The 10887-nt window shown below is 37.3% G+C and overlaps 1 protein-coding gene across 1 annotated transcript; it reads right to left on the bottom strand.

The window, feature by feature from the left end:
• Positions 1–4462: 4462 nt before the first annotated feature.
• Positions 4463–8732, bottom strand: LOC130462817 (uncharacterized). Its single transcript, XM_056831737.1, has 10 exons — positions 8571–8732; positions 8231–8485; positions 7712–8104; positions 7346–7606; positions 6928–7253; positions 6669–6848; positions 6473–6577; positions 5067–5136; positions 4867–4965; positions 4463–4765 (listed from the first exon to the last, which is right to left on the bottom strand). Exons 1-10 carry the CDS (start codon positions 8649–8651, stop codon positions 4667–4669), a joined length of 1869 nt encoding a protein of 622 aa, XP_056687715.1. The 5' UTR covers positions 8652–8732; the 3' UTR covers positions 4463–4666.
• Between the last annotated feature and the right edge of the window lie 2155 nt (positions 8733–10887).

Below are 10887 nucleotides of genomic sequence, written 5' to 3' on the forward strand. Positions count from 1 at the left end.
ACCAGATGAGAGTGGTGCATACGATGTGTATAGTGATGCCTCTAAAAATGGTTTAGGGTGTGTATATATTGATGCAGAACGGGAAGGTTATTGCGTATGCGTCAAGGAAATTGAATCCATATGAATCCAATTACCCTACCCATGATTTAGAGTTGGCTGCTATAGTGTTTGCATTGAAGATATGGAGACACTATCTGTACGGTGTGAAGTGTAGGATATTTACGGACCACAAAAGTTTGAAGTACATCTTCACACAGAAGGATCTGAATATGCGCCAACGAAGGTGGTTGGAGTTAATTAAGGACTATGATTTGGATATCCAGTACCATGAGGGAAAAGCCAATGTAGTTGCGGATGCCTTGAGTAGGAAATCAAGTCATAGTGTTAATGCGTTAGTCGTTGCTAACGAGCTGTGTAAGGACATGCAGCAACCTTAAAATAGTAAGTGGTGAAAGCCTTGTGGGAATAATGAACGCCTTAACCATACAACCGTCGATATTTGATGAGATTAGGGAGAATCAGGCAGGTGATGTAAAGTTGGAGCGAATCAAGGAAAAGATTTCGCAAGGTAAGGAGTTAGATTTTCGAATCCATGATGATGGAAGTTTGAGGTACAAAGGCAGGTGGTGCGTGCCTCAAAAGTGTGGAGAATTGAAGGAGAAATTGATGAAAGAAGGGCATAACACGCCATATTCTGTGCACCCAGAGGGTGACAAGTTGTATAAGGACTTGAAAAAGGTCTATTGGTGGCCAAGGATGAAGAACGAAGTTGCTGAATTTGTGGCTAGATGTCTGACTTGTCAGAAGGTTAAGATTGAGCATAGGAGACCTCAAGGGAAGGTCCAACCTTTAGAGATTCCAAGCTGGAAATGGGACTGTATTTCTATGGACTTCGTCACTTGTTTACCTAAGTCAAAAACTGGGAATGATACAATTTGGGTTGTGGTAGATAGGTTGACTAAGTCAGCAGTGTTTATACCAATGAAGGAAACCTGGAAAATGGAACAACTTGCTAAAGCCTACATTAAGAATGTTGTGAGGTTACATGGAGTTCCTAAGGATATCGTATCAGATAGGGATTCAAGGTTTCTTTCGAATTTCTGGAAAAGTGTGCAGAAGAGCTTTGGTACGACATTGAAAATGAGTACAGCCTTCCACCCAGCCACAGATGGACAAACTGAAAGGACTATCCAAACCCTGGAGGACATGCTTCGGGCATGCGTTATTGATTTCCAAGGAAGTTGGGAAGATAGCCTAGATTTGATTGAGTTTTCCTATAACAATAGCTATCATGCTAGCATTGGAATGGCACCATTTGAGGCTTTGTATGGACGAAAGTGTAGAAGTCCACTTTGCTGGAACGATATTAGTGAAACCGTAGTGTTGGGACCTCAAATGATAGAGGACACCATGAACCAAATCCGAACCATCCAATCAAAGATTCAAGCGGCGCAGGATCGCCAAAAGAGCTATGCAGACTTGAAACGTAGGGATGAAGAGTTCAACATAAGTGATAAAGTGTTGCTCAAAGTGTCACCAATGAAAGGTGTCATGAGATTTGGAAAGAAAGGGAAGTTAAGCCCTAAGTACATAGGCCCATATGAGATCTTAGAAAGAATCGGAAAGGTAGCCTATAGACTAGCCTTGCCTATGGACTTGCATAGAGTGCATAATGTGTTCCACATATCTCAGTGAAGGAAATATATCCCGGATAAATCGCATGTGTTGCAACCGGAGACCATAGAAGTAGACCAAAGTCTAACCTTTGAGGAAAGACCTGTCAAAATCCTTGATAGCAAAGTGCGTAGTACGCGTACTAAAGATGTGAAAATTGTCAAAGTGTTGTGGTCTAATCAAGAATCTGAGGAAGCCAATTGGGAAGCGGAGGACGAAATGAGAAAGAAATATCCCGAGCTTTTTCCCGAGGTTAGTTGAGTTACGGGGTCGTAACTCGTGTCTTTTAAGGGGGGTAGAGCGCGGTAGAATTTCGCGCTTTTTACCTTGTTTTCCCCTATTTTATGCTCAATTTAGTGCTTTTCTATTGAATTTGCACTTATTATTGTCCTGTTTAATCATGTAAAGAGTACAGCAACTTAAAATTTTTGTAAATGAACGTATTGAAAGTCTCAGAAAGTCTCAAGTTTTGAGTTGAATTTTGATTTCCGAACCCAAGTTTCGGGACGAAACTTCTTTTAAGGAGGGTAGACTGTAATACCTCGTATTTTTATAATATTTATAAGTATATTTTATTATATTTATAAAGCATTTTACGATTTATTAACATTTAAATAATATTTAAATGCATTTTATTTAATGTATTTTAATTAATTAGAATATTTATTATTTTAATTAATTACGAAACGAATTTAATTCTTGAGTCGGGAAATTAAATGGGTTGCAAATGATTTTTAAAGGCTTCGGGTTTTAAATGAAAAGTCCAATTCGTTTTATTAAATGAGCCCAATCAAAAGAATTTAATTCAAGTCCTAAGCTAGCCCAATCATTTAATCCCCTAAGCCCAATTCTAATTTCCTAAGCCTGGCCCATTAACAATAAGAAGCCTATAAATAGGACTCCTCATCATTAAATGACCCCCTATTTTGTCATAAACCCTTTTCTCCCTTTCTCGCCCAACACTCCTCTTTCTCTCTCCTCTTTGGTCCGGTTCACCCGCACGCACAGCACGAGCACTTGTCGTGCCTCGTGTGCTGCTCGTGCCCTTGTTGCTCGCCCCACGTTCTCGCCCACTCTCTTGCTCGAGCCCAGCCAGCGCGCCCCTTGCGCTGCTGCTGTGCCATTGTTGTTGTTGCTGTGTGCGTTGCTTGCGCCAGCCACACCCGCTCTCCCTCGCTCGCTCGCTCTCTCGCGCCAGCGCGTGCTGTGCCCCTGCTCTCTCGCCCCTCCGCGCGCGCGCCCAGCGTGCCGTGTTGCCCTGTCCCGCGCGCCAGCGCTGCTGCGTCCCTTCGTCCCCGCGCGCACACACACAAACGTGTGTGTGTGTGTGTGTGTGTGTGTGTGTGTGTGTGTGTTGTTCGTGTTCGTAATTCAATTCCTTTTTCGCCCAATCACATTAATTCGTGGTTGTTCCGTGCTATAGGCCGGATTGGTATAATTCTCTTCTTCCTTACCTATTCTATTTAAATTCCGTATTTTAAATTATTATATTAATATTGTTTTGAGTAATTAAAATGCTGGGAACCGGTTATGAATACCGTGGTTTGAGGATTTGTGTATTGTGATTCATTAGGGTTGTTTTAATTATTAAAGGATAGATTCTCAGTTTTGTTTATGGAATAAAGCATTGATTTTTATGATAATAAACTAGTGTTATTGGGATTTTCAAGTTAGGGTTTTAACCTAGACCTAATGAGTCAATTGATTAGCATAATTAGGTGATGATTTTAATTATGATAATCAATTATATTTTCAGATTTGAATAAAAAAAGTGTTGATTTTTATTGATTTTAAAGGCGGAAAAAGTATGTTTTCGTACTAGGGATTGATTTTGCAAATTGAGACGTTTTTATTATTGAAAAACGATTGAATTCTAAAGTCTAAAGGAGGTTTTAAATTTTATAAAGTTGCTGGAAATTTAATGAACATGGAAATAATTTAAGTTCATTATTTTGATGATAGGAGGTGATTTCTAGTTGAATGCTCGTTATTGCTAAGTGGCCCCTACGCTTAGGTATTCAAGGTACGTACAAGTCTAGGGCGACCACACCTTTTGTCAATGACATTACATGATTGTTGATTATGTGAATTACATTATGTGGAATCATGTTTATTTTGGTGAACGAGCATGTGATTTGTGATGTTGGATTTATTGGATAAATTGTTGAACAAGCATGTTGGAATTATTATGAGTACGGATTTCTTTGTCAATCATGTGGTTCAATATTTATGCATATATGGTTTATTTCACATCACTAGTGGAAAAAGGGTCATTTGCATCGCACTTTTAAGCATATTTGCGTCGCACATCGTGCGTGGCAAAAGCTCTCGACGCAAATGACTAAAAGTCATTTGCGTCGCACATATGTGCGACGCAAATGACCCTTATTTGCGTCGCACAATTAGCAAATGTGCGTGGCAAATAACTTTTCAGGCACCATGTTGAAAAGTCATTTGCCACGCACATTAGCTAAATGTGCGACGCAAATAAGAGTCATTTGCGTCGCACATTTAGCTAATGTGCGTGGCAAATGACTTTTCAGGCACCATGTTGAAAAGTCATTTGCCACGCACATTAGCTAAATGTGCGACGCAAATGACTTTTAGGCGCCAAAAAAAAAAGTCATTTGCCACGCACATTAGCTTAATGTGCGACGCAAATGACAATTTTAGCGCCAAAAAATTAAGTCATTTGCCTCGCACATTGAGCTAACGTGCGTTGCAAATGACTTATTTTTTTTAAAAAAAATTCGTTTTTTAATATTTTAGTTGGAAATTCCGACATGATCGTCTTTGAAATTAGACGCTTCATTCCCAATACCGGGAATACATTTATAAATAATACCTGTCACAAAAGTTTACAACGTAATTAACGTTCCCAATAAAAGGCAATTAAATTCGTCATAGATCGATCAACCAACATGTTACAACAAACATAAAATTATTACAACAAAGGTACGTAGCTAGCTAGAGATCAAGTTCATATTACAAATTAAGCTAAAAATTCGACATTGTTCATGAAGTAATCTGCCCAAAAATCTTTCACCTCATTAATCTCCTCCGGTGAATAAGGCAATGTTCTTGAAAAATCCTAAAAAAGTGTAAATAATTCAATTTATCAACGATTGATCAATATAATAGTTTTGTGTACTTCAATTTATTATATAAAGTACGTAGTTTATGAGAACATACCTTAGTAAGATCTTGACTATTACCATGATTCATTATTATGTCGTACATAAAACGCATGACGTAGTAGCCACAATCTAGTGATCCCGGTTGTTGAGCACACTAAATGCATTAAAATAAATAACACAAGTAAAATTTCTATCACATTGTATGTTATAATTTTGAAAAACTTGCTTCTTAGGTAAATAATAAACTAATTATACCTGTGCTGGAATCCATGTTAATTTAGTTCCCTTAGATTGTCCACCTAGTCTCTTGTAACTCCGAAAAGCACTACACATTCGATAAAATATGCAATTATATATACTTTGTTTACACATGTAAATGCAAAGAATATTTTACATGTAAGTGCAATTATATACTTTGTTTACACATGTAAATGCAATTATATACGTAGTAGCCACATTTAAGGCTAATTGAGTCGTTCTAGGTCATTTTTAGGCAAAAATGATATTTTCGAACCAAACTTTGAACTAAAGAACCTAAGGAATGTTTTTAAACTTATTACACGTCTCATATGCATAGTTATAACTTTCTAAGGCTCTTTACAATCTATTATTTCACATTTAAGGCTAATTGGGTCGTTCTAGGTAATTTTTAGGCAAAAATGATGTTTTCGAACCCAACTTTGAACCAAAGAACCTAAGGAATGTTTTCAAACTTATTACACGTCTCATATGCATAGTTATAACTTTCTAAGGCTCTTTACAATCTATTATTTCACATTTAAGGCTAATTGGGTCGTTCTAGGTCATTTTTAGGCAAAAATGAAGTTTTCGAACCCAACTTTGAACTAAAGAACCTAAGGAATGTTTTCAAACTTATTACATGTCTCATATGCATAGTTATAACTTTCTAAGGCTCTTTACAATCTATTATTTCACATTTAAGGCTAATTGAGTCGTTCTAGGTCATTTTTAGGCAAAAATGAAGTTTTCGAACCCAACTTTGAACTAAAGAACCTAAGGAATGTTTTCAAACTTATTACATGTCTCATATGCATAGTTATAACTTTCTAAGGCCCTTTACAATCTATTATTTCACATTTAAGGCTAATTGAGTCGTTCTAGGTCATTTTTAGGCAAAAATGATGTTTTCGAACCCAACTTTGAACTAAAGAACCTAAGGAATGTTTTCAAACTTATTACACGTCTCATATGCATAGTTATAACTTTCTAAGGCTCTTTACAATCTATTATTTCACATTTAAGGCTAATTGAGTCGTTCTAGGTCATTTTTAGGCAAAAATGAAGTTTTCGAACCCAACTTTGAACTAAAGAACCTAAGGAATGTTTTCAAACTTATTACATGTCTCATATGCATAGTTATAACTTTCTAAGCCTCGTACTAATCTATTATTTCACATTTAAGGCTAATTGAGTCGTTCTAGGTCATTTTTAGGCAAAAATGAAGTTTTCGAACCCAACTTTGAACTAAAGAACCTAAGGAATGTTTTCAAACTTATTACACGTCTCATATGCATAGTTATAACTTTCTAAGGCTCTTTACAATATATTATTTCACATTTAAGGCTAATTGAGTCGTTCTAGGTCATTTTTAGGCAAAAATTTAGGCAAAAATGGCATTTTCATATGCATACTTTACTTACTTGTTTAGTGGCTCCTTAATCATCAAATTTCTCTTCTTCTGTTGAGAATCAAATATGTAGACCTCACGTTTAGACAAGCAAAGAACTAAAAGCATCCAGTGACTCCTACATACAAACAATAAACGTATGTAGTTAGAAAAAAAAAGTTAAATTTATAACAATCAATTAAAAACGAAGTTCAAAGTAATTTTCATACTTTTCGTAGTATGGACATAAGATGAATGTCTTAGAACTAAGTGCACTCATGGACCTCGTCATGTACAATAGAATTCGATCTGCATCGGACTTTAACATGGTGGCCGAGATCATCTCCGGGCACATGAATCCAATAATATTGGGGTGACAATCATCGTGTAAACACAACTCACTCAAAGCCCTATAATATATAGTGTAAGAACGTTAAGACAATCATAAAAATCAAATTTAGGGGCAAAATATGAATTTAGGTAACTCACGTAACAAAAACATGTATTATTGATATATTGAGCCATGCTCCCGAGAGAAGTTGATCGGTGTCTTCAACGGTGACACTAATTTCAAAGTCCTTTTCCATATTGAATGTCCTTTTAGTGCAATATACCTTAACGTGCTCCCCTTCTTTTAATCCCAACATCATAGTTTTCATCACATTGCACTTACCACTCAAATTTTGCACTTTATAATTTTCAAGGAAATAGGTTTTTGATTTAGTGTTGGACGCTTTTGTTCCACTTCCCCCAAGCACTATCTCTTTCCCTTTGTTCCCTTTCCCTTTAGGCTCTTTACTTGTAGGCTTGTTTACCTGAGGTATGATTTTCAAATAACGATATACATATTAGTGAGCATACATGGTATAATAGTTCTACTTCAAATTATCATGCATATGTTAGTTACCTCCTCATTCGTAAGCGACACCAAATGCTTTGGCCACTGAGTGAAGGTACCATGAGCTTGAGCAAGTTTCTTAATATATTGAGAAGGCACGGGGACGGGAACTTCTTTGTACGCGGGCTCAAAATCATCAACGCTCACTTTCACGTTATCGGACGTGACGTCGTTGTGGTGATCAAGGAGCAACTCTGGACATATGGTACCATAGGCAACAAAGACTTTCTCGGAGCCTATGTTCAGGTATAGATGGCACGGGACAGGTTCCTTATTATTTATTTTGAACAATAACGCAAATACAATGTAACATGTTAGAAAAGTTCAATAGAATTAACTAGAAACAAATTACTTGAAAAACACAAATTATCATACCGTAATGTCGGCAAATGGATCTAAACCCCCGGAACGACAACTACTATGAACATTTGCGTCTATCCTCATCTGGCTTGGTATTTGGACACCAAGTTCTTTAGCAAATGTGATAAATTTCTCCATAACCATGGCATCCATCTTGGAGTTCATCTCTTGTATTGTCTCATCTTTGACCCTTTTGGTCACTCTTGCTTCCATTTCCTCCATCTCCGCATCTCCATACCGTCGAAAGCTACGCCGCTCTCCGGTCCCCCACACAGCTTTGATGCCTACTCCACCACCAAATGTTAGTGGTCTCCCTTCTTTGGTCTTACCAAGTGCACGAGATAAGACATCATCTCGTGCACTTTTGGGAACAAATTCCCCTTCATCTTGTTTCCTTTTCCATTCATCCTACATGAAATCAAATGGTTTTGAGAAAAGCTCAACACTTGGTTTCATATTTAAGAACATGTATGAAATTAGAGGAATCACAACATTACGCAAAATTGTTAATGAACTTACAGTATTTTCTTTGACCTTTTGTGTGCCCTCATCCGGCAAGTAAGGATTTCCTTTCTCATCTGGTACCGATCTTGCAAGAAGCCATAAACATGTCCTACTCGGCAAACTTGAAGAAATTGTAGACGCAGAGGAACCTTCAGATGACGAAGAAACTGAGGGAATGTACCCTTTTCTCTGCCATTCACTTGTCATTTCAGCATATGATTTCTGTCCCATATGATGAGGATATATGTTGAAAGATTGACTTTGTCTTGCTTTCTCACTTATTTCCTAATTTTAGGGGGGTAAAAGAAATTATTACAACAAAATAAAACTTAGATTATACCAAGACTTTAAATAAGAATAATTTTTATACCTCAGCTTCTTCGGAGGTACGTATCTTCACAAATTCCTTCCATATATCCTTAGTTATATAACTATACAAATCATATGGCATCTTTTCATCTTTTGGCCTTTTTCTTGTACCCCGGATCCAACCAGTCGTCAATCTTGATTTGAATTCCCTCCAACGCTTATCACAACTCATTAAGACAACTTCTTTCTTAGTTTCATCTGTGATATGAAATTCTCTCTAAATGAAAGAAAAAGAAAAGGAACAAGAAAGTCTTTTAGCACATGAAAAAGACACGTAGATATGTACAACTGAATTTCCAAAATAAAACCGGTTACCTTGACGTCTTCCCACAAAGTGTCTTTTATTCCTTGTGAAACATCTTCCCAGGTTCTGATCAATATTGAAACCTTTGCGCGACTTATCTCGCCAATGTGATTCTTGTAATCCGTTGCCCATTTCCCTGTGGGTCGGTCCAAGTGATCCCATTCAATTATTCTTGGAACCCCGGGCATGGATTTTATTCCTTTTGTAGGGCCTCTTGGCTTCTTTTTTTGCTTTTGGGGCACTTGATTTGGTGATTTGTTAGATGGACCTGAATTTGCGTGTTGATCTTCATCCATGCCTGACGTTACTGCATTGGAAAATCATCAAAATTACATACCTTCAAAAGCAGGATTTTAAAAGAAAAATAAAGAACTGATCAGTTCTGTGCACTGATCTGCACAGTTCTGATCTGAGCTGTGCAGATCAGTGCACAGAACTGGTCAGTTCTGATCAGTTCTGTGCACTGATCTGCACTGTTCTGATCTGAGCTGATCAGTTCTGTGCACTCATCTGCACAGCTTAGATCAGAACTGTGCAGATCAGTGCACAGAACTGATCAGAACTGACCAGTTCTGTGCACTGATCTGCACAGCTCAGATCAGAACTGTGCAGATCAGTGCACAGAACTGATCAGTTCTGTGCATCCATCTGCACAGTTCTGATCTGAGCTGTGCAGATCAGTGCACAGAACTGATCAGAACACTGACCAGTTCTGTGCACTGATCTGCACAGCTCAGATCAGAACTGTGCAGATGGATGCACAGAACTGATCAGTTCTGTGCACTGATCTGCACAGTTCTGATCTGAGCTGTGCAGATCAGTGCACAGAACTGATCAGAACTGACTAGTTCTGTGCACTTCTGTGCACTGATCTGCACAGCTCAGATCAGAGCTGTGCAGATCAGTGCACAGAACTGATCAGAACTGACCAGTTCTGTGCACTGATCTGCACAGCTCAGATCAGAACTGTGCAGATGGATGCACAAAACTGATCAGAACTCATTGATCTGCACAGCTCTTCATTCGCGTATTTACATGCTCAATTGCACTAAAACGCCCAAGGGTTTTGCAACATTTTGGAACAGAAACCCATAAAAGACACCATCAAAATATTGCAATGTAGGGACCGTAACTTAGAAACAGTCACCCAATCTCACAAAACTCTTCTCTCAATCATGCATGCTGTCATTATTTCGATTCTAACCCAAACCATATGCATAGTTATAACTTTCTAAGCCTCGTACTAATCTATTATTTCACATTTAAGGCTAATTGAGTCGTTCTAGGTCATTTTTAGGCAAAAATGAAGTTTTCGAACCCAACTTTGAACTAAAGAATCTAAGGAATGTTTTCAAACTTATTACATGTCTCATATGCATAGTTATAACTTTCTAAGCCTCGTACTAATCTATTATTCTACATTTAAGGGTAATTGGGTCGTTATAGTACATATTTAGGCAAAAATGACGTTTTCGAACCCAACTTTTAACTAAAGAACCTAAGGAATGTTTTCAAACTTATTACATGTCTCATATGCATAGTTATAACTTTCTAAGCCTCGTACTAATCTATTATTTCACATTTAAGGCTAATTGAGTCGTTCTAGGTCATTTTTAGGCAAAAATGAAGTTTTCGAACCCAACTTTGAACTAAAGAACCTAAGGAATGTTTTCAAACTTATTACATGTCTCATATGCATAGTTATAAATTTCTAAGCCTCGTACTAATCTATTATTCCACATTTAAGGGTAATTGGGTCGTTATAGTACATATTTAGGCAAAAATGACGTTTTCGAACCCAACTTTTAACTAAAGAACCTAAGGAATATTTTCAAACTTATTACATGTCTCATATGCATAGTTATAACTTTCTAAGCCTCGTACTAATCTATTATTTCACATTTAAGGCTAATTGAGTCGTTCTAGGTCATTTTTAGGCAAAAATGAAGTTTTCGAACCCAACTTTGAACTAAAGAACCTAAGGAATGTTTTCAAACTTATTACATGTCTTTTA

Source organism: Spinacia oleracea, chromosome 6 (assembly GCF_020520425.1).
Source record: "Spinacia oleracea cultivar Varoflay chromosome 6, BTI_SOV_V1, whole genome shotgun sequence".
In the NCBI taxonomy this organism is placed as follows: Eukaryota; Viridiplantae; Streptophyta; class Magnoliopsida; order Caryophyllales; family Amaranthaceae; genus Spinacia; species Spinacia oleracea.